The 25,526-nt window shown below is 35.3% G+C and overlaps 1 protein-coding gene across 1 annotated transcript; it reads left to right on the top strand.

The window, feature by feature from the left end:
• The first annotated feature begins 6,669 nt into the window (after positions 1 to 6,669).
• Positions 6,670 to 16,446, top strand: LOC133307281 (kinesin-like protein KIN-12B). The gene is made up of 16 exons (XM_061507767.1): positions 6,670 to 6,909; positions 7,087 to 7,308; positions 7,386 to 7,511; positions 7,594 to 7,653; positions 7,748 to 7,801; positions 7,883 to 7,975; positions 10,146 to 10,241; positions 10,817 to 10,962; positions 12,030 to 12,179; positions 12,261 to 12,390; positions 12,513 to 12,965; positions 13,005 to 13,355; positions 13,442 to 13,540; positions 13,623 to 13,775; positions 13,859 to 14,701; positions 16,098 to 16,446. Exons 1-16 carry the CDS (start codon positions 6,670 to 6,672, stop codon positions 16,392 to 16,394), a joined length of 3,513 nt encoding a protein of 1,170 aa, XP_061363751.1. The 3' UTR covers positions 16,395 to 16,446.
• Positions 16,447 to 25,526: the final 9,080 nt, after the last annotated feature.

Genomic DNA, 25,526 nt, shown 5'->3' on the forward strand with positions numbered 1-25,526 from the left:
GATCGTCACCTTGTTCAACTGCCTGTAGTCGGTGCACAATCTCATTGTCCCGTCCTTCTTCTTCACAAAGATGACCGGTGCTCCCCAAGGAGACACACTCGGCCGGATGAAATCTTTCGCCGAAAGATACTCAATATGCTTCTTAAGCTCAGCCAACTCTGGTGGCGACATCCGATATGGAGCTAAAGAAATCGGCCCCACACCAGGCAACAAGTCAATTGAGAACTCTATCTCCCGCTGTGACGAAAACTCAGGAAACACCTCTAAGAACTCCCCACCACAGGAATGCCAGTGATATCCTCCTGTATCCCACTCACCAAACCTCTCAACATGACATAACCAAATGCCCCTGCTCTCAAGGCCTTCCTAGCCTGAAGCAATGAAATATATGGCGAGGAACTAGCTGTGGAATCACACAGAGACATCACCACGCGCTTTGCACAATAATCAATCAGTGCACAATTTCTAGACAACCAATCCATGCCCAAAATAATCTCCAAGTTGGCCATCGACAATCCTATCAGATCCACCGAGAACTCACGGCCATCCCACTGAAATGCTACATCGCGATGTACAGTGGTAGAATCACATATTTCTCCGGTGGCGGTAGTCACCCGCAACAGTGGGGAAAGCACAGACATGGGCAACTCAAGCCCCAAAGCAATCGGGGTAGCAACAAACGAATGCGTAGCCCCAGAGTCAAACAATGCATCAACAACAATACCACCAATAGACACAGTACCTCTAACAAGGTTCGGAGCGCGGTCCGACTGCTGCCTATCCAAGGTGTATACACGCCCAACAGAAGGAGGCACTGCAGGTGCTGAAGTAGAAGCCATCTGAACCATCTGCAAAGGAACTGCCTGAACAGCTGCAGCTCTCGCCGTCAACAACGGACAGTCTCTAGAAAAGTGGCTCTCCTTGCCACACTGTTAACAGATCAACTGACCTGAAGCACAACGGCCAGCATGCTCCTTCCCGCACCCCGCACATCTCAGAGTGGAAGGAGACCTAGCAAAACTCCCCTGCTGTGAAACAGTCCTCTTGAACTGACCAGGCGCCTGCCTAGTCGCCAACTGTTTACCCTTGCCCTTCCCAGCAAACTTCATGTCCTTCCAAGAAGTAGAAACAGGAGTGGAACTAACAGTCCCCTTGGTCTCGTCGACCTTGGCCCTCTTGGCCTTGCTCGCTATGCAGACATCCTCAATGTCCTTACACTGCTGAACCAGCGTACCAAAGTCCCTCGAAGTAGCTCCAGCAATATGCTCAGAAATCACCTCACTAAGTCCTCTGCGGAACTTAGCAGCCAGAAACATCGGAGTAGGAGGAACCATCCGGAAGTGCGCAAACTTCACCAGCTCATTGAACTTGGCCAGGTACTCGTCAACAAACATCGAGCCCTGAACCAATCTATCAAACTCCCCCTGCTTCCTCTCCTGCGCATCGTAGGGAAATTATCTGCCCAAAAAGCATTCCTCAAAGAATGGCCACGTCATGACACGACCCTGCATCTCACAAGCACGAGAGGTGTTCGTCCACCACTCATGGGCATCGCCCTCCAGCATGTAAGTCGAGAACATCAGCTTCTGTGGGTCTGTACACTGCATGACCCAAAATATCTTTTCCAGCGACTCCAGCCATCTCACAGCAGCAATAGGATCCAAAGACCCTTCAAACACCGGTGGCTTATGCTTCCTGAAAGCATTTAGCCGGCGATCTATCACATCACGATCCTCAGCAGGCTCTACAAGAGTCTCTCTCGTCTCAGCGACATGAGCAGCACTGCCAATGTGACTCAGGCTCTCATCCTGAACACTAGGTGGAGGCGGCGGTGGTAACTGGCCTGCAGCAGGACCAGCCCTCATCTTCTCCAACATGACTCTCATCATTGTCATGTTCGCCATCCTGTTCGCCTCGAGGACATCCTCAGTGATCCTCCGGTTCGCTTCACGAACCTCTTCTGCGGCTATCCGGTTCACCTCGCGAACAACATCCATCATTGCCGCGTTGGCCAATCTAGTGGCCTCCTGATCGGCTACCCTAGCCGCCTGCATCTCAGCCAATGCAGTCAGGATAGGATCGGGTTGATCCTCAGAAGTCTCTCGTGGTCTCCCGGATCTTACCATGACTCCGCACAAGTTACACAATTTATGAGTTGATCAGGGCCTCGCAATGTGATTACATATGCATTATCATAATAAAATTCGACGGAGTAAACACACAGGACAGACACAACCAAACATCCTAACTATTGTAATACATACAAGCTTTTCCCTCGAACCATTGCTCTGATACCATAAATGTAACACCCCGTATATATCCGATAATATTATCATACTATCGTATTAAGCAGCGCTTAATTAAAAATGCGGAATATCTTTTTCTTTTTGATTATGATGTCATTATCATTACCAACTTGCTTATTAATCAATTAATAAAACATCGCCTGTGTGTAATGCACTAAAACAGCTAACTGAAATACCTCGTTAAATAAGATAACATAATGTATGGCTCTAGTCACAGAACTACAACACGTAGACCGAAACCAACTATCAGTTTATACAACCAAACTCAAAAGTACTAACGACATAGTGGCATGGACAACTCCCATGCTCACCCAAATAAGGCAACAAAACCCAACATAAGTCTCAACATGAACAACATATAATAGTGCGGAAAACATAAACAACATCCAATCCAGTCATGCTAGCAAATAAGCAGTAATATCATAATCAGCTAAGCTCTGGCCTCCTACCGCCAGAGGCATCAGTCACCATACTACCTGAACCTGAAATAAGCATTCTCCAAACGTGGGGTGAGATCTCTAAACAAGAAATCTCAGTAAGGCAAGGGGTCCTCAAGGATCTTCCACCCCAAGCTCACTTACATGTGCAATATAAGTTTAAAAGCAGTTCATCAATATCATTTCTAAAACAGTGCAATGCAGCAGATAATCATGTCATGTGTGTCAATTCTATTCTACTGGCAAGAGAAATGCAGGATTTATATACGCCAAATATCCACACATAGTGCAAGACGCCACTTGCATTCACCCCGGACCGCCATATCGTATGACGCCACATACTCAGGCTTACCGTCAGGATGAAACAACACATGCATATTAAAAGCCATTACACATAAAGCTCAACAGCATTTCGAATATTCAAAGCATGTAACACAACATGCATATAACCACACCCCCATGGGACATGGTGGAACCACAACATGGCTAAACCGAGGATACGAAAGCTTACCTTGCAAGCTAACACCCAAAGCCAAGAGTCCACAGCACAAAGTCCAAACACAACATATTCACAATCTGTTATGGACCAATACTATATCAATAATAATGCACCACAAGCATATAACTTAAAGACAACGTCTTTCCTTTACGTTTTACGTCTTAAGGTTCCATACCAAGCCATAAGCCCTTAATCACTTGATTCTGACTTAGTTCATTAATTACAGAAGTTCAACTTCATCAAACTAGGGTCCACAAACCCCCAATAGCCTACTGTACACACAGCACAGCTACTGTTCTTCGAAATCCCAGAATATCCGGATATTCAATATCCGGATATTCAATATCCGGATATCTCACTGTACATATCCGGATATACAATATCCGGATATCCAGATTCCCGTATCCGGATATCCAATATCCGGATATCCAAATCCCATATTCGGATATTTCTCGGGCACATATCCGGATATTTCACGACAGAATGCAGAAACTGCATTTCGTGAAGATATCCTTCCAAGGTTCCATTTTTAACACTTTCAAACGTTAAAGCATGCATCTTTATACTGTTTAAGGGTCATACCACTGTTGGTTACTTGATTAACTCTTTAAACATGCAAAGACACCTTTTTTAATCAACAAAACACATTATCAAGGTTGGTACAACTCACCAAAGCTCAAAACAGAGGAAGAAAGGCTCGTGGAGCTCTCAAATCTGCCTCTACAGGTCTGACCTTCAAGGCACACGAAAATGGTGATCAAGAGTGATCCTTTCACACAAAAGTTCACTCCTTGAAGCTCCCACAACCAACACAAAGCCCCAACTACACCAATGCAAGAACTCATCCTCAAACCTTGACTCAAGACAGTTCCCACAACTCAGAAGATGGGACCTCAACCTCCCAAGGCACTCACCCAAGTGTTTACTCACTCAAAGAGGAGAAGAAATGGAGCAAAGGTGGTAACTTGGCTCACAAATGGAGGAGAAACCAGAGGCAAGCAACCAACAGCTGACCAGCCTCCTAACACTCACGCATGAGTCAGTTTTCTAGGGCAAAGTGCCCTTAATAAGGGTATTTATAGCCGCTTTCCATTAACACACACAATATTAACTTTAATTGCTATGCTTAACATTTTAATCTCAAACTCTGGATTCTTAACCTACTCAATTTTACAAGAATTATCATATTTTTCTTATAATTTTCGGAGCACCTTTTCGGTATGCGCTTTTCAAAGTCAGTACCAGTTTCTAGCACCAGTTCTCATTATTTGGACTTGAAAATCGTTTTACAAGTCCTACATATTATTCTAGTAATTATCATGCACTTACTTTAATTTTTCGGGATACTTTTTTGGTACGCATTTATACCGACTAGCAGAGCCGGTATCTGCACTTTTCTACCGAAAAGCGACTTTCAGCATTCTTACTCACTTACTATAATTATTAAAGCCTCGTAATAATTGTTAAGGTCAATTATGGAATCATTTCCTAATTTTGCATAATTAATTAATTAAAATCCTTAATTAACGGTGCGGGTTCTTATATCATTCATCTCACGTACATTAGATTCAGAACATCCACCAATGATAATTAACACTGCCGTTGAAAGGCGGCATGAGGTAAGACATTTTTACATTATAAATACAGTGGCGTTTAGCCCACGTAAGATATCTCTCTTTGAATATTTGAACTATATTAAATACTGAACTAACTTGAGCGTTAAAGTGCCTTGCAGGTACCCCCAGTCTCCTCAAAACTGCTTAAAGATCAAACTCACGAATCTACCATATCACTAAGCAGCCTAACATCTCGTCATCAACCCTTATCTACATCAAAATCCTTCACCTTTAATCGTATGTGATCAGACCCAACCCAATTTCTGTTGGACCGATCAATAAGCTTAAATCATTTGTATAATTCAGAAGGATGATGATTAGGGGAACCAATTCTTCAAGTAATCTATGTGTACAAAAGTATTTCGGCAAGTGTTAGATATTTGAGTATTAGACATTTTAAGTATATCAAAGCAAACAATGTTAATGAAATTAGGCATTGGTTGTAATTTCTTAACTTGAGTTCGATTCCCACTAATTACATCTTTAGGGAGATACGAAGAGCTTTAATTGTGACTAAGCTTCGACTCGTTATTAGTCTCATAGCCGGCTCAAATAATCAAAATTTGTGGAGATACCAGTGGGCCGACTCGCTTAAAAAAGTAATTAGGGTTGGTATGAAAGAAGAAGAATAAGAAGTTGAATGCTAAGCATGAAGCTTACAAATTAAAGTTGTACAAATTAGGCATTAGCTTCGGAGACTTTTGGATCTCCAATTTTAATGTAAGCAGTTTTCATGGAATAAATTTGCTTTTTATGAAAGAAAAAGTAATGCCATATTACAAGATTAGCAAAATATTTGTAAATAACTTATTAATATACAATTTGAATCCAATATTCTTCTTGATAGTGATATTTAATCCTACTTTTCCTTATCATACTTTACAAATTTTGGTATTATTGGAACCATATTGACCGACTCAATTGGTTTAACCCGAGATTTCACACTGCGTCAGTTCAAATGTTATATTATTTAAAGTTATTGATTATGCGCACTTAAATTAGTAGTTGACGTATATAAAGTTAGGTGAACTAACTTAAAAATACATTTCGAGAAATTTTGCAGTATTTCCAAAACTATAGTTTTTATTTTATTTTATAATATTAAGTGAGTATTATCATACTTATTTGATTTATTATTATCTCTTTTTTTTGTTTCTATGAAAAATCATATTAAATTTCAACGTATAATTTTGTAAATATTTTCAGCCACTTAGTCCATATAAAATTTTAAAAACAGTTCATTCTTTTAAATTTTCGACAAAATATTATAAGAAGATATTTAAAAAAGTTGATATTTATTTTGAAAATCTTTTAAAACTTCTTAATAAATAATATCTTTACTTTCATTTTTGTTTATTTCCCTTCAGTTTTTTTATTGTCTTTCTTTTCAGTTTTATTTAATATTATAAAGAGTTTTATAATTTTCATGTTACATCATAAATGAATTCTCATGTCAGATAAAAAGTATGTGGGACCTATATATTAAAAAAAGTCATATATAAAATCTATATCAATAAAAAAATTAAAGAGTGTGTAAAAAAATCCTATTATAAAATCTAATTATCATGTTACATGAGAATTATAAAATTCTATTATAAAATATTTATTTAACTACTCTGATATCTCTTTTTCTTCTCACACGACGCACTCGTGTTAACATTCAAATCCCAACTCCCCTAACGGCTTTCCCTCTATCTCCTATTTTTCCCTTTCCTCTCTTCTCAGTTCTCAACCCAAACCCTACATTCTCTGTCTCTCTCTCTCTCTCTGTCTTTTCTTTCTCTGTCTAGAACCAATCCAGTGCAAGTGAAATGAAGCACTTGATGCTACCAAGAAAAGCAATCTTGCACGACACTCCTTCTTCATCAGAGCTCCCTATGAAACCCACACCCACTCGCAACAAATACAAATTTAAGGATAAGGAGAATCATCCTCTTCCTCTTCCTCTTCCATCGAAGAGCTTCTTTCCCCCAAGGCCTCCCTCAAACCCTCGCAAGCGTAAGCTCCCGGACATTTCTGTTCCCGCAACTCCCTCCAATACCGGCATCCAGGTTTTTTCATTCTCGTGTTTCTCAAGTCTCAACGATTGAGAATTTTACATATATATATTTTTTAATTTATAATTTTATATTTCTCTTTAGTGGTTGTTGTGAGGATAAGACCTAGTGTTTCTCAACAATTGAGGATTTTACATTTTTTAATTTATAGTGTTATATTTCATCTTATAGGTTGTTGTGAGGATTCGGCCACTGTTCCATGACAAGGATGAAGGAGATTCTGTAGTTAACAGGATTTCCAGTGATTCCTTGTCCATTAACGGTCACAATTTCACATTTGACTTCGTTGCTCACACTCATGCTACCCAGCTTGATATTTTCGAGCTTGTTGGGATGCCTCTTGTAGAGAATTGCTTGGCTGGATTCAATAGTTCCATATTCGCTTATGGGCAGGTTTCTTCCAAATATCCCATCCCATTTTGTTGCTCTTGTTGTTCGTGGTTATATTAATTCTCAAATTTTACATATAGACTGGGAGTGGAAAGACTTATACCATGTGGGGTCATGCCAATGCTTTGTTCGATGACGATTCTGCAAAAGATCAACACGGCCTCACGCCTCGTGTGCTTGAGCGACTCTTTGCTCGCATGAATGAAGTAGGCATTAAGTTTTACAGTCCTTTTTTTTAATGATTATACGAACTTTGTAATGATGTTTATTCTCTTATTCCCTGCTCAGGAGCAAACTAAGCATTCTGATAAGCAACTCCAGTATCAGTGCCGCTGTTCTTTTCTTGAGGTTGAATTGAATGACAGCAAATTATTTCTTTTCATGTTTCCGTCCTGCTTAACCTCGTTGTCTAGTCCTCTTGATGCACAAATTTGTTTTGCAGATATACAATGAGCAAATAATGGACCTGTTAGATCTGAATCAAAGAAACCTGCAGGTAAAATCTAAACCGCTGTAGTTTTCCCTCATTCATGTTTTACTGGTTTATACTGGAACTGCTCTTTTGTTGTTTATCCAGATTAGAGAAGATGTCAAATCTGGTGTGTATGTTGAAAATCTTACAGAGGAGCATGTGTGTACAATGAAGGATGTGACTCGCCTTTTGATCAAGGTCTACTTCATCTTGTATTAACACAAATGTTTTCTTTCAATTATGACCTGATGAGGCTTTGTAGAAATAGTCTTAGATTGCTGTTCTGCAGCAGCTTAACTTTTGATGCTCTGAAGCATGAACACTTACTTGAATGGAAAATATTCATATTGTTCATTTTTTAATGTTGGCAAATTAAATGATTTTGTGTCAATTGTTTAAATTTAGATTTGAATGTCATTTTTTTTTCTCATTAAATTTCTGGAAGAATAAAGAATCTCAAAACAAATTTCTATAGGAATACCTATGAAATGCTTATCTTATTTTTATTTCAATGAGATAGATCTGTAATACAATGTTGATCCTGTAGGATGCCTTTTATATTCATTTTTTCCTGATACTAATTGGGGGGAAGTTGCCACAATTCATGTCAGATACCTCTGTGTGCAAAACATGATTCACATATTGTCATTTCCGATTTAGCTATTAAACCACTCCATTCCATTTTGTTTTGCTTACACAGATAACTGCGTATGAGAAACAAAATGATTAACACTTTGTCATTGTCGGATGTATTTATTTGATTTTTCTGTGGTTTTGTTTTAGGTGGTGATTCCATTGGAATTTAATATGGTCAATTATATTAGACAGTTGGGGCTTCCCTCTTCCATCTCCATTGCCTATTTACATTAAACCATTCTATTATTATGAGTAAAAGTCTATAAAAAGAATATCTTCTTCTTCTTTTTTTAAAGGATTCAAATAGAATCCAAAAAGTATTTATCAAGGACAAATTTGTTTTTATTTCTTCCATCAGAAAAGAGGCAACAAAGGTAATAGAAAGACAAAGATTTGAATAATACATTGTTGTTGCATTAGAGAATCAGGTGCTTAAATATCAGAAATTTGTAGAAGTACTGGCAACATTCTCTGGTAGCATGACCTAGCATCCTTGTTGCATCAGCAACTATGCTATGATGAATACCCAGTTTTTGTTTTCTAACATTTTGAGTGTCAAGTGTCAAGAACCCATTAATCAATAGGATGAAGTATCTGTTCTTAATTCTCTTTCACTTAAATATAAAATGAACAATAATAAGGAACATTTAGGGATCATATATTGTACATCGTGAACTGTCTAGTGTGGAGCTTAGGTTTGTTTCCCTTGATAGGGTGAAGTATTTCAATGTAACAGCGCTCTTAGATGAAGTTGTAAGGACCAAAGCTCTACAGAGAAGTCACCGCGAATATCTCAGGCAAAGGCTGAGAGAGGTTGGATAGTGAAAAGACACAGTGACTCTATATTTCAGAAGAGAAACAACTCGAAATGTAGGACGTAAAATGCCTCTTCAATGGCTGAAGAGGGGGTATTATAGAATAGTTCAGGAGCAATTCGAGAGGATCCAGAGGTCTCTCCTACTCTGGTTTCCGGCCGCATTTAGTCTCCAATTCCTAGCCTCCCTACCTTCACGCTTTTCTTCTCTTTTAACCTTTCAGTTGCCCCCCACTGCCAACTCAGTATTTGATTCTCTCTCTCCTCTAACCGTATTTCCATCCAATCAATTCCTCTCTAGAATATTCCCCTTTCCTACTGAGTCATACCCTTGTGTTGATTCTGTGTGATGTTACCTATGGTAGATTAGAGAGTCCTATCAGTTTCACTTTGGGGAAGCAGGGAAGTGATCCCTTGAATGGGCATCTAAGGGCGTCTATGGGACAGGGAGGTGAGACTAGTCCAGAACACGTCCTAACTTGAGTACCCGTGTTTCAACTAAACTTGTCATCTTTGAAATTGGCACTGAATGATGATTATTCATTAATTTGTTTTCTATAAATAGAAGTATTTTTGTAAGAAATGTTGGCAGGGCTTCATTTTGAGCATATATGACTTGTAAAGACAGAAAAGTTCATTTAGGCAAAAATGATTAAAGGCTTAATTGATTTAATCATTAAGAGGAACGAAAAGCTTAGCTACCAGGCTGACTTGAGGTTTTTTTTTTTATGGCATTTGACCTTGCTTTATGTCAGAAACTATTGAGTTTTAGCTTTTGATTTTATTGATAATTTTTTTTTTTTAATCTTTTTTGTTTACTTATATACTTTTGGGCTCCACATTTCATAGTTGCCATGTTTTGCCTGCGTGCTTTTCTCCTTTATGTGTTTTTACTATTATCTACCATTTATTATGCAGGGCCTGTCAAACAGGAGAGTAGGTGCCACTAGTATGAATTCTGAAAGTTCCCGTTCACATACAGTTTTTACTTGTGTTGTTAAATCTCGATGCAAGGTGATGCACTCTACTCTTTGTGGCCTGGAGATTGATGAATAATATAAACTTTAATACTATTAGTGAAATTGTATTACGGGTTGTATGTAGATAGGAAATCCAGACAGTTTATGGTCTTTCTAGATAAATTTTACAAGAAACGATATGCTATATCGGAATATGAAATCTAGCAATCTTGAGCTTTTACTTTGTTGTTGGGAAGATATTTCCTTGCCTGACAACAGAGCTTTAAATAGAAGAGGTATTGAAGTAGTTTCACGTAAAGAACCAATTCGACCAATTGAGTGAGACTATATTAATAGTTTTATATTTTTCTAACACGCCTCCTTATACGAAAGCACATTGGGTTTAAAGGGTATATAATATATACTCATTTATTCATGCTAAAAAATTCCACAATACTTAATTATTTATTAATTTATTAGGAACGGTGAGGATCGAATTCGTGATTACTTGAGTCACTGAGGCTTTGATACTAACCATAATAAACAATTCAACCTAAAAGCTTATGTTATTGGGTGAGCTTACATTTACAGCTTTATATTTCTCTAACCGTACGTATTTTCACTTCACAGCGCCCCGCAGATGGGATAAGCATATTTAAAACAAGTAGAATCAATCTTGTTGATCTAGCTGGGTCAGAACGACAGAAATTATCGGGTGCAGCAGGAGATCGTTTGAAGGAAGCTGGCAATATTAATAGATCACTTTCACAGCTTGGGTATGGTTTAATATGCATGCGTATTACGTTGGTATTAGATATCAGAGTTGAAATACAAATTACAATCACAAATCATGAATAGCTTTGAATACAAAACTCTTTGGTACCATATTTAATGGAAAATGAAAAATAAATTGTTAAAAGAAAAGGAAAATTGAGCTTTAAGGATAGTCATTTGGCAAAAGCTGAGAGCAACATGGGAATCATCAACAGTAAAATGGTGGTCGTATTGAGGTTTTTTATGGAAGTTGCCAAACCACATCGAGTCTTAGAAATCGCCTAAATACCATGGCACCCTGAAACATGAGCGAGGGAAGGATAGAAGCAAATATGGAGAGTTCATTACTCCCACAACAAGAAGTTTTGTCCCCCGATTTGGTTGATTACATGGATCAAACAATGTTATTGGGCTCAATAAAAAAACAAATTTTCAATAAATCCATTTAGAGTGGTCTTTTATAATGGTTTCCCCTAAATTTTTCTTTGGTCTTCTTCTACCTCTTTAATTGGACTTCCATTTCATTTCCTATTCTTGCTGGGTGCTGTGCTGGTCTTCTCCTCTCATGACAAACCCACCTTTGGCTAGTCTTTTTTGTCATCTTCTCATCAATAGGTTTATACTCCATCTTTCTTGTTGGAATTTACAACATCCGTTATCATAATCCAATTTCTATTCTTATTGTTACCAGTAGAATTTTCTGTTGAGTTTGATGGCACCTTGCTATCACAAATAATGCCAGAAGCATTTTACATTTCATTCACCCATCTTTAATTCAATGTGTTACATTCCTTAAATCTCCCCATCATTTTGTAAGATAGATGAAAGATACCTAAGCATTACTAACTTGTGTTTTGCTGAAATTGCATTCCATTTGCTCTCTCATAGTCCCTACTTAGCCGAAAGCCTTTCATTCCAACAATTGCTTGTCTATAATGCAAAGCTGCAAGTTACTATTTCTTACCATTTTTATTACTTGTTTCATCATATTAATACCTTCCTGATTGCCAAATTGTACAGTCTCTTTCCCATCATTCCAAGAACTTACTGAGGTTATATCGGGCTGCAGGAATTTGATAAACATTCTTGCTGAAGTTTCTCAGACAGGAAAGCAGCGGCATATACCATACAGAGACTCCAAGTTGACATTTTTATTACAGGAGTCTCTCGGTGGAAATGCAAAATTAGCAATGGTTTGTGCCATTTCCCCAGCACAAAGGTATATGTAATCCACAAGTGATTTGAATTTATTTTTGCTCTTTATGTATTCTGGACTTTTTGATATGACTAAGCACTGCAGTTGTAGGAGTGAAACTTTTAGTACATTGAGATTTGCACAACGTGTCAAAGCTATCAAGAACAAAGCAATTGTTAATGAAGTAATGCACGGTGATGTGAACAAATTGCGAGAAGTTATACGCCAACTCAGGGTATATTCTCTTCCACAAAGTTCAATCTTTTGTTGGTTTTTTTTTTTTTTTTTTTTTTTTCTCCTTTTGGCCAGTACATAAAATTTGTGTTGAATAATTTAGAACTGTAAGCAATCAAACAGGATGAGCTGCATCAAATTAAAGGAAATGGTTACAGTCCAAGTGATGGAAGTGGAGGTCATTCAACAGCCTGGATCCAAAGAAGTTTGAATTTATTGCAGTCTAGCCTTAATCGCCCGTTATCACTACCTCATGTTGACGATGATGGTGATGAGGAGATGGAGATTGATGAGGAAGGTGTTGAGGATCGTGCTGTAGTTCTTTGCAATCCCAATGCAGGTTCTGCTGGTTGTTCAGGCCTTGATGGATCCATTGATTCTCCTAGCGCTGCAATGAATTGTGACACCCCTGCTAGCCTCAGCATAGTTCACTGTGATATGTCCCCGATCCCCATATCCCCATCTCTCCATATATCACCAACAATCGGCAGCAGCAGGAAAAGTTTGAGGACCTCATTAAAGCTTTCTCCTTCTCAGAATAATCTTCACAATGAAAGTGAATTAGACACAGAAACTGTTATTCGAAAGAGCTTGTGTACTGCTATTTCTAGTCAGACAGCTCCAAATTTCCTTTCTAAAACTGAAAATTTAGCAGCAAGCATCCACCATGGTCTTGAATATATTGGTAGCCACCATCATAGTGCAGCTCTGGGGCGGTCATCGTTGAGGCTCTCATTGAGACCCAAAGATTCCAGAGTAATTTTTCCAGTGGACAAAGTTGATGTGGGAGTGCAGACCTTTCTTGTTGATAAGGCCAGAGAAGAAGATTCTTTTTTGTTTACCTGTAACAACTGTAAAAGCAGAATGCAGCTTGATGTCAATGAGACTGACAGTAGCTCAAATATGCAGCCAGTACCTGTTGATTGCCCTCAGTCTGCTGATAAGCCAAAGAAGCACATTCTCAAAGTGAGTGTAAGAATCTCAGCTTCATTTTCCGGTATAGCTTGAATTCAATCTATTAATTATAATTTCTTTCTCTTGCAACATTATAGGCAGTGGAGAGCGTTTTGGCAGGATCGATAAGGAGAGAAATGGCACTTGAAGAGTTCTGTGCAAAGCAGACTTCTGAGATAATGCAACTCAATCGCTTGGTAAGTTTCGGTTTGTTTACTAGCAACCATCTGTGGCCAGTGTTTCGTCATCTGTTGTGACTATTTTCAGTCATATTTGTAGTTGCAACAGTACAATCATGAGAGGGAATGCAGTGCCATAATAGCGCAGACAAGGGAAGATAAAATTCTTCGCCCTGAGAGCCTTATGGATGGCGTTTTACCTGCTGAAGAGTTCATGGACGAAGAGCTGGTTTCCCTCAGACATGAACACAAGGTAGAAATAATTTCTTTTAAGGTTTCCTTTTTATGATTACTATATTTTATGGTTATATTTAGGACTTACGTAACATTCAACAGATTTTAAAGGAGAACTATGAGTGTCATCCAGAAGTTCAGAAGATGAAGATAGAGTTAAAAAGAGCACAAGATGAGCTACAAGAGTATCAGAAATTCTACAAATTTGGGGAGAGGGAAGTGTTGATGGAAGAGATATGTAGTTTAAGAAATCAGCTTCACTTTTATATATATTCTTCATCCACTTCAGCACAAAAGCAATATCCGCTATTGCAATTTCCTTATTCATCTGAACTCCATTTGGCAGAAAACCTCACTGCCATTCCAGATTGCACAGCGGCTAGCGCTGAGGCCAGTGCCATGCACTTCCTCTCAACTGATGACAGGGACAAACTAAAACTTGAACAGGAAAGAAGTCAATGGATGGAGGCGGAAAGCAGGTGGATTTCTCTTTCTGAAGAACTGAAAGCTGAACTTGAAGCCAACAGATCACTAGCTGAAAAGAGGAAGCAGGAACTAGATGCTGAGAGGAAGAATGCTGAGGAACTGAATGAAGCAATGCAAATGGCTATAGAAGGCCATGCACAAATTTTAGAACAGTATGCAGATTTGGAAGAGCAGCATATCCAATTGCTTGAAAGGCATAGAAAGATCCAGGATGGAATTGATGATATCAAGAAAGCAGCTTCCAGAGCTGGAGTTAGAAGTGCAGAGTCTAAATTCATAAATGCCCTTGCTGCAGAAATTTCAGCATTAAAAGCAGAAAGAGAAACAGAAAGGCGAAACCTGAGGGATGAAAATATAGGGCTTCGGGCTCAATTGAAGGATACTGCTGATGCAGTGCAAGCTGCAAGTGAACTGCTTGTGCGACTTAAAGAAGCAGAAGAAGGTGTCATTACCGCGCAGGTGAGTAAAGAATCATTATGTATTTTAAATGTTTGTTATCAACTGAATGAGAAGCACTCGTTGTTTTAGTCAGCATTCTTCCTCACCCATCTCCCAACTTCACTACATCATCCTATGTATTCTCCTTGTCTGTTCCATTGACAATGTCATTTGTTCCTTTAAAATAAAACCATCAGTTTCTTCTATTCTCATGCTATGTATAGAGCGAGAAAAGGATAGTAGCTTCCATTAAGAGGGTTAGCCATCAGTATGAATCTCTATGATGCCAAATATAAACAAGAAGGGAAGCTTTGATGATTTTAGTTATTTCATGCGACAGGATCTGGGGCATTCAAGCATCAATGTCTTTCTTATTCAAATTTGAGGACAAAGGAATGTAGAGTGACACTAAAATATTATTAGTAGTGACGTAATAGAGCAAATATGTTGGTGCCGGGCAGCAACTTAGAATGCAAAGCTTCTTGGGCCATAAGTTGATTGGGTTGGGAAATGGTTATTGCAGTAGGTTATAACAAAAGGTTTCCCTTTATACTATTTTCAATTTTCAAGAGATTGACAACCAAAAATGAAGGAAGATAAGTGGAAGAAAGAGGGAGTAAGAAGTTGTTTTTTATTTTTTTATTTTTATGCTAAAACTCATTTTAAGCATATGGGAAATAGACGAATCTTATTTGATGATACCAATGCATTGTGTACTTCATTTCTTCCATTTATATATGCACATTGTCTAAAAACAAACAGTTTCTCTCCAGCTTTATTGCTTCCATTACTTGCCTGTATTACCTTTTATTTTGAAGTCTCTCTCTTGTACACTGAATTTCTAGCATCTTGTAAACCTATCCTACAGGCTAACCCTATCAGAAGCAGGTCATTTATATTTTGCTGCAGCTGATATATACATACTTAAATATATATATATATGGAAAAAATATTTCTGCTTTTTACTACAATTTTTTTTTCTATGCCACACTCGAGTAGGCCCCACTAATATTTTCTCTCTCATCTCTTTCCATTAATGTGCTTATATCTATTAGCTCACACATCTAATAAATCAGAGATATTATATGATGGGCCTTCAATAAAGTAACCAAGCCCATTAATTAGGAATTAGTATATATAGAGATGTTTAGGGTGGGGTTTCATTATTCATGTATTCAGAATTGGTTACTGGGGAAATGAGAGACCTCTAGGGAACTCTTGATCCTAGGTATTTGGTTTGAGGGAAAGTTGAGGCTTTCTGGTTTATTTTCTGCATTTTATAGTGTATTAGTGTATGTAAAAAGAGGCTATGCCTCCATTGTTAATGAGTTCAGTATTGTATTTTTCTGGGTTCCATCATTATATATATATATATAAAGGTTATTTCACTATTTGAGTATGACTATATAATTTGCAGAAGCGGGCCATGGATGCAGAGCGGGAAGCTACAAAGGCCTACAAACAAATTGATAAGTTGAAGAAGAAACATGAGAAGGAGGTTAGCACACTTAATGAGCTCCTTGCCAAAACACGTTTGCCTAAGGAAGCAATACAACCTACTTATGATGATTTTGTCATGCCCACTAATGATGACACCAAGGACCTCGTCAGTGTTAATGATCAATTTGAGCCATTTTATAATGAAAAAGACGGTGAGCTTGCAAAATTAGCAGAACAATCATGGTTCTCCGGTTATGACAGATGCAACATATAAATAATCACACTTCCGTGTGTTCATTTGTTCTTATGATTTGAGGAAATAATAGTATTATAAGAGCATAGAGTTTGTCTCCCAGTTGTCTCTCCCTTACACCAAAGACACCTGCTTTTAGCCTACCGGAGTAAGTGGATCTGAAAGTTGTGGGAAGTTTTGCATTAGTCTGCAGCGAGGAATCAATACCCTTAGGATTTTGGGCTATTGACATTAAAAAATCCTTCTAAGAGTTTAGTTTCAAAAAACAACAATGAAGAAGCAATTTTAGCATAAACTTTTTTTTTTTGGTACATAATTTTAGCATCAACTATTGAAGAAGATTTGCGAGCAGTGGAGTTACATGTCCTTAGTGGATTATAAAGTCGTGGAAAGTTTTTCATTAGTCTGCTGTGAGGAAATCAAGACCCTTTAGGACTTCTGGTTATTGTAATTAAGAGCATGTTTGGTGCATAGTATACGATAAGGCCTGATAGTATAAGGCTTGATTGTATAAGATCTGATTGAATTTTAATACTATCAAGCGTTTTGGCACGGTATTGTATAAAATAATATATTGTATAAGATAATATCATCTAGTATTTGGTAATGCACTGTATAATACTATATGAGTTCGCTTTTTCTGCAGTTACTGCAGATAAATTATCTGCAGTAAGCCCAATACGACGTCATTTTGGGGCGAAAATCATGGTGTTTTTGTAATTTTAATTTATTTCAGGGTTATAATAATCTTTATATTTATAATTTTTTAAGATTTCAATATAAAACGACGTCGTTTTGGAAATAAAAGCAGATAACTTATCTGCATTAACTGCAGAAATATTTTTCCCATACTATATATGATAAAATTAAAATTTTTTAATAAAAATATCCTTTAATAAAGAATTTATATAATTCTTCAAAAAATGTCATATGATATTAATTTTTATAAAAATTTATTGATCAGGGTGTCCAAAATATAAATTAATTTTTATAAAAATTAATTTAATATTTTAAAAATTAATATATTGAAAAATAAATTTTTATTTTAATAGATTAATATTAAAATAATATATTAATTTTTGAGAATTACATTGGTCAACGATGTTAATACATCAATCTCTTATCAGGTCTTATCCCTCACCCTTAGGCCGGATTAAGTTATACATCGTTTTGATGTATTAAGGGCCTGTTTGGTGTGATGTATAAGGCCTGATAGTATAAGCTTATACTATACGTTATGGCATTTTCAGTTGTTTGGTGTGACCATCGTATAGTATAAGCTTATACAGCATGACCCCTTTATACATCAAAATGATGTATAACTTAATCCGGCATAGGAGTGATGGATTAGGCATGATAAGGGATTGATGTATTAATATTGCTTGCAAGTACATTTCCCAAGAACTAATATATCATTTCAATATTTATATATTAAAATAATTTTTTGTAATATATTAATTTTTAAAATATTGGAGGATATTATCTTATACAATATCATACCAAACGCTGGATAGTATTAAAATTTAATCAGGTCTTATACAATTAGGTCTTATACTATCAGGCCTTATCCTATACTATGCACCAAACATGCCTTAAGGAATTATGCTGTATAAGCTTATACTATACGATGGTCACACTAAACAACTGAAAATGTCATAACGTATAGTATAAGCTTATACTATCATGCCTTATACGTCACACCAAACAGGCCCTAAAGAAATAATTGGCACGAATGCATATGGATTAAGTAGTTGTTAAGCATTATTTATATGAGTAGGGTTATATTGATAAACTTTTTTTTACAAACTTACAAACTACACTATGTCTGACAGATAATACTCTACTCAAGAGTGTATTACCGGTTAGACATAATGTAGTTTGTAAATATAATCATCCTCTGTTTATATTTTGTAACTTAATTTTGGGAGTCACTGAACATAACTTTCTTGTGTTATTCACTTTTATCCTCTACAATATAATAAATACTAATCCCGTATAACATTTTTGAAGTTACAAACTCAGAATGTAGCTTTGAAGCAAGGCAAAAGCTGTAAGAAGTATTAAATGGATTCCCATTTAAACGAACCCCTTCTTTTCTAAGAAAACATATCATGCAAATCGTTGAAGTAAGAAAAGATTTAAACTAGTTTAACAGAAATTAGAAAACTTTTTTTTTTCGTTAAGCAGAAAACTTTTAAGTGCACGGCTATATCACTTATTTCTTTATTTAAATTTATATTTTACGATAATAATTTTAGAGACATATTAATGATTTTAATGTTATGCAATAAAACTATATTTGGTGCATTTCATTTACAAGGAAGTTTATGAGTAACAGTGACCAAAGTGTCACTGTTGGCAAAAAAATTACCAAACTGTCACATTAACAGTAAATTTTGCTAAAATGTCACGTGGCATATTTCGCTACACTGTGTAGCTCGCTACACTGTGTAGCGAAATATGTGTGCAAATAATTCGCTACACAATGTAGCGAAATATGCCACGTCAGAACCAAAAATGACAAAAGCGAATTTCTCCAATTTTGACACATGACATTTTTGATTCTGAGCATTCTGACGTGGCATATTTCGTTATACTGTGTAGCGAATTATTTGCACACATATTTCGCTACACAGTAGCGAAATATGCCACGTGGCATTTTGGCAAAATTTACTGTTGGTATGGCAGTCTGGTAATTTTTTTTACCGTAGCAAAATGGTCACTGTTCCAATTTATGAGGGATGGGAGGCTAAGCCAAAAGCTTTTATTCGACTTAGTTTAGGACCATCATTAGTACACATTTGATGCATGAAATATAAATGTTTATATTATATCTTTTGCTTTTGTTTCATTAAAATAAGGAGGCTGCCATTATCCAACAAGGCTCACTTCACCTCGTTGCATTGTCTTTTTAATCTTCAAATCAGATTACCTAGATTAAAATCCATCTAGAGCTTAAGATTTGTTTTGTTTTTGGTAATATAATATCCCTAGTCACATGCCAAAAAAATAATAATATTTTTTTTGGTATAACATGATGGTTCCCTATTTAACCTCCTTCGGTCATCTTGTCCTCGGAGTACGTCCCGAAAGTTATCTCTTATTAGAACAACGAGTGCATTAAGTTTCACTATCGACGGAAGGTTGAGACTAATTCTTCATTTGCTATAAAAACACATTTTTAACGTGAACATAATTGTTATTTTTGTTGTTGAATAAATATAATTAAAATTAAATTCTTAACAATTTGGTTTCATGTAGAAAATGATATTTGGTAAATGTAATTCTCTAATTTGATGATATTACAACTTATACAAATCAGTCTAAATGTAAAAGATGAAGTTAATAATTATAGGGATTTTTTTTTAAAGTTATTTTAGATAACTTTATCTAATGTTCATCGAAATAAGGTAGTTTTGGGACGAAAATCATGGTGTTTTTGTAATTTTAATTTATCTCAAGGTTATAACAGTCTTTATCATTCTAATTTTTTAATTTTTCAAACCCAAAACGACGTCGTTTCGATGAAAATTAGACAAAGTTATCTAAAGTAAATATTTTTTTCCTATAATTTATAATAATAAATTTTAACTGATATAATATTAAAATTGATTCTATTTAATATCTAAGATTAAGAAATTTGACATCTCTCGTAAACTATAATAATTTAATTCTGATTAAATCCTTACAAATTAAAATTCTACATTAACTCCGCATAAAAATTATAATAAATAAACTTTCCTTAAGTTTAAACTCATGCCAACACATACATATATTTTTAATTTGGAAACCGTGGGCTAATACTTCCTCCCTTGTCCAGTTGAATGAAACAATTCCTATGCTCATGGATATTTAACAAATGAACTTCACATTTTATCATGCAATATATAATATAATATATACACATCCAAGTAGACCTCATCATGTTAGGTAAGCAATGAAGTCAGCATACCAAACACCTCAGAACAGAGCAAACATGTAGAGGTCCGGGCCCAATGCATCCTTTGTGAGAGAGAGGAGAGGAGAGAAGAGAGAGGAGAGAGGAGAGAGAGAGGAAGAAGAGGGAGAGAGAGAGGGATCAGAGAAATAATTCCCCTCAGAACAATACCAGGTGGCATACAACACTAACTCAGTTCATCAATTTAAGAAAGGAAAGTGGATAACGTCTTTCCAGACTGAACTGGAATACATGTAACTGGAGGTTTACATTGACACAAATTTCAAATTAGAACATAAATACAGAAACAGAGAGCTTGGACTATAATATTACTGGGAGTAGATTCTCTCATGTGAAAAATTAATTATGTGGTCATGTTATTTGATCACAATCACTCATTGATGATGAGATAAGAGAGAGAATAATTTTTAAATGAGTGATTAAATAATATGATCACTTTTTCACATAAAAGAATTTACTCCCAATATTGTTTAAGAATATGAAGAAATTCCATCATTAACCCGTTTCAATGGTCTACAAAGGTACAACAAGTCAACGGAAAACGAGTCAGTAGTTAACAAACTCTACATTACTACCAGGACAGAAAAAAATAAATCCAACAACAATCCAAAGCAAAATAAAAAATTGTTATAAACAATTCATTAGGTAAAATCAAATGAAGTATTTTTCGAATAAATATTCTAGTTCAAATTTTTACTTTTTGATGGAACAAAATGTGAAGGCATTTAAAGAGGTGTCTGGTACATGTTTTGCAAAGGAAAGTGATATTTTACCTAACATATAATCCTTAATGAAAATAAAATAAAACATTGGAAATGAAATTAAAGTGTGAACAAAAAGTCCCACGTCAGATAGAAATGATTTAAGTGAGAAAAACTGTATAAATAGAATCTATGCCTTAAGGTTTTGAGTAAATATATGATATCAAACTGTTGGCTTTTTGACCATTTTATTCTTTATTAATTAATTAATAATTATTTTGTCCTTTATTCAAAACTATCTACTAATCTGCCATTCTTTAATCGATTAACTTGAAGATTTAATCGATTAAATGGTCAAAACTGACAAAAATGATTGACTTGAAGATTTAATCGATTAAATCTTCAAATTAATCAATTAAATCTTCCAACAGGCAACAAAGGTCAAATCTCGTTCATAATCAAAAGTAGATTCCATGTATATGAAGCAAATCAACAAGCATAGATAACCAAACATTGTTAATGGTTTGATTTAGCAATAGCACGAAAAGAAAAACAATTCTTGGAAACTGGATTGATTTACATGAACAGGTCTGGCTCCATTTGTACTTCTCACATGAAAACCTTGCTTATTACATGATAAACGGCGCGAAGTGATCTTATTGTCAACCTCAGAACGATGACAGCGATCAAGGCGAACAACGAACCATTTCCGTCTTGCATATTTATCATAAAAATACTTAGCAGAATCTTCAATCAATTTTTTGTGTATTGGAGGTTATTCGAATTTTGAATTTAATGTAATAGAAGTTGATTGCGACTTGTATTTAACAGAAACTGATTGTGTTTTGTATTTAATAGGAGCTGATTACATTTTGTATTTAATAGGACACAATCAGCTCCCATTAAATACAAATCACAATCAACTCCTATTACATTAAATTAAAATTCAAAATTCAAATAACCTCCAATACCGTGTTTGTCTCATTCAATTAATGCTTTCACGCTCATTTGGGATATTTAATCGATTAAATATAAGTTTTAATCGATTAAATCAATTAAAAGGGATATTTAATCTATTAAATCTTCAAGTCAACCATTTTTGTCAGTTTTGACTATTTAATCGATTAAATCTTCAAGTTAATCGATTAAAGAGGGGAAGATTGATAGATAATTTTGGATAATGGACAAAATGATTATTAATTAATTAATGAAGGACAAAAGGGTCAAAAAAACCTCAAACTATTAGAGAATAAAATAAAAACATTAAAAAGGTCATCACCTAACACCTTAAGGTTTTGGGTTGAAATGATTTTTTACATGGTATTAGAGCTTAAGTGACCATAAAGTTGCGAGTTAAATGGTTCTTTACATAGTATCAGAGCTTTAGTAACTATAAGGTTGCAAGTTTGATCCTCACCGCCCCCACTTTCAGGTGGAATTAAGAAAAACACAAGGTAGACCAAAAAAATTTGGCTTGTGTACCACAAGACAAACCAAAAATGGGCTTGTGCCATATCCACGCTTCAAGCCTAAAGGACTCTTTCGTGAGGGGGTGTGTTAGAGAATAAAATAAAAGCATTAAAAAGGCCATCACCTGACATCATAAGATTTTGGGTTGAAATGATTCTTTACACAAACGACTCAAACTCATCTATTGTGATATGTCACTTATCCAATCATTAGTGGAAGCATACCTTGTAAGGGATTTTGGATTTCTTATACCATTTGCAAAGGCTAGTATGATGTAGAGTGGGTAAAACGAAACAAGTCTCAACACAAAAAACGAGATGGGGCACGTTGACCCGCCAATGGTGTGTGAGTTGAAAATATTAATCAATTCCGTTTTCGGTTGGATTCACATGTCAACCCACCAAAAAAATAAATATATTGATGCTAATCTTTTATTTCTAATAACATCTAAATATTTTTTGTTTAAAAAAATAAAGCAATAAGTCAAATACAAAAGAACTATTTAAGTCAATAATTTCATTTAACATAACTATACAAATCATATTTTAAAATTAATTAATAATTTCAGTGTTATTATATAACAAAATAATGATATCAAGTATGGAAGTATTTTCAAATGAACACATAATTGCATCCCTTAACTAAAATTTCATAAGCATCTAATTTGATTTGTGTAGATACTATCATTTAAATCCAAAAATAGTCTTAAGTTTATTTTATTTTTGTGTTAATCTCTTTTCTGTCAAATAAAAAATAACCTTTCTAGTAAAATAATAGTATCATGGCTCCAAAAGAAAATATTTCGTTTCACATAATAGTCATTCACATAAATTAATTCAGCCATAATCTAACATTTAATATATATTTTTAAATTATATTTTTTAAAAAGTGACATGTGGGTTGACTTGCGAAGTCTATGATTTAATAGGCATATAGGGGTTATTTGACCATTTTACTCCTCATTAATTAATTAATAACCATTTTGCCCCTGATTCGAAACTATCTACCAATCTGCCCCTCTTTAATCGACTACCTTGAGTTTTTAATCGACTAAATGGTTGTTGAGAGATTTAATCGACTAAATCTCCCTACTTAATCGATTAAAAAATTATACTGACTTGTTTTCCTTTGTTGTCTGTTGGGAGATTTAGTCGACTAAATAGGGAGATTTAGTCGATTAAATCTCCCAACAGCCATTTTTGCCTGTTTTGGTCATTTAGTCGATTAAAAATGTAAGGTAGTCGATTAAATAGGGACAGATTGGTAGATAGTTTCAAATCAGAGACAAAATAATTATTAATTAATTAATAAGGGGCAAAAGGGTGAAAAAGCCGGCATATAGGTGTACTAAAGTTGTGTAATGAGTCTTTTTTTTTTTTTTTTTTTATAGCCATGTAATGAGTCTTTTATTGGTGATATCATGTGTCACTTATTTGGAGTATAACCAGCCATTCAATTTGTATTTATTTGGGGTTAATAATCTCTTCATATGCTATATTTAGTTTTGGTTTTTGCTTATAATCGGCTTGTGGAAAAATATTTTCTTTTCCAACATTGTGAGTTTATTACCGTTGAGGAGATGTATGATATTGAAACTCACATTTAGAAAAGAATGTTTCAAATAAAATTAAAATATGAGCAAAAAGTTTCACATAAATTAAAAATAAATTAAATGAGAATACAAGTGAAAAAAAAATCTTTTATTATGATATCTCATTTGACTTCTTTTCATCGGTTTTTTATCATTGTGTCCCTGATTAAAATAAAAATTATAATTATACCCTCGTACCAAAACATATCAATCCTATATCTCTATTTGATCGTTAACCGAGTTATATATTCAAATACATATTCAAGTATTTTTTACAAACAATGTATACTCAGGTACATTAATTAAGTATTCAAATATTGTTTGTCATCTGAATTTTTATCAATAATATACTCGAGTCAAAGGTGGAGTATTCGAGTATATTGCTGGGTTTTTTAATGGATTTTATATTATATTAAAGGAGATAAGCTATCTCATGTTATAGAGATAAATTTATGGGCTCCACTACCTAACAAAAGAAAAAGAAAAAGAAAAATATGACACAATTATTACAGAATGTGTAGGAGAAAAAACTTATCTCATGTAACATGTGAATAATTTTTTTCTTTTTCAACGTGCATAAAGTAACTTCTATAGTTGATAAAAGTAAAACAAGATAAAAGCCCACCTGCACAAAGACGTGCTCTAAAGGAAAAAATAAAACAAAGTAATAATCATTGAATAAAGGGTTCGTTTTTTGTCATGTCACGTGACAAAAGTATTTTTCTGCCTACACAAATCAAGTGTGGGTCCCACACTTAAATAAAAAAGTCAGACAAAGATCAGGATACGAAACCGTATCCTTAAGATACGTAACCGAATCCTTGTTGCAGGAATGAACAGTATCTATGCAACATAATTCTTATATTTCCCTCGAATAAAATAGCCAAAATATCACAAGCTACACAATTGGTAGAATCTATTCATGTGCACGTTGTCCTTTGCATTGTCATTCAAGCATGAACGTCCCCTGTCCTGATACTTTGCTCTTCAAATCAAGCTCTCACATGACATTCCCAAATGCACCTTCATCATCAACTTTCTCCCTTTGTATCCTGCTCTATATGTTGTGATCTTTTCTCTCTCTTTTTTAAAAAATAAAATAAAATTTGTTGTGTATACTTTTTTGTTCTCTATTGAGATCTCCCCCTTTTTTTTGTTCTGAGAATTTTTTTATGCTTAGAAATGTATTCTCAAATGTAGTGTCCCCTTTGTTTCCTAACCTCTCTCCTTATAACCCAATGTCTGATGTGCTTATGAGAATGTGGGAGGCTTGTGTATGAAGGAAGGATACTCGAGTATCAGTAACTAATGGAATACTCGATTATCAGGTCCATACTCGATTATAAAGCCATAAAAGATATGATCAGCTTCAACCTATGAAATATACTCAACGATCAAACTGAAGCAGATTATTATTATGTTTGGGAAAAATG

The sequence above is a fragment of the Gastrolobium bilobum genome, unplaced genomic scaffold (genome assembly GCF_033153095.1).
Source record: "Gastrolobium bilobum isolate Gb01-03AN ecotype WA unplaced genomic scaffold, APGP_CSIRO_Gbil_v1 utg121, whole genome shotgun sequence".
NCBI classification, from domain to species: domain Eukaryota; kingdom Viridiplantae; phylum Streptophyta; class Magnoliopsida; order Fabales; family Fabaceae; genus Gastrolobium; species Gastrolobium bilobum.

What these genes read in the sequence shown, in the direction of transcription:
- LOC133307281 (XM_061507767.1), top strand. Translation starts at nt 6,670, where the DNA reads ATGAAGCACTTGATGCTACCAAGAAAAGCAATCTTGCACGACACTCCT. An exon ending in TGACTCGCCTTTTGATCAAG is followed by an intron (nt 7,976 to 10,145) that starts GTCTACTTCATC and finishes TTTATTATGCAG; the next exon opens with GGCCTGTCAAACAGGAGAGT. An exon ending in AAGTTATACGCCAACTCAGG is followed by an intron (nt 12,391 to 12,512) that starts GTATATTCTCTT and finishes GCAATCAAACAG; the next exon opens with GATGAGCTGCATCAAATTAA.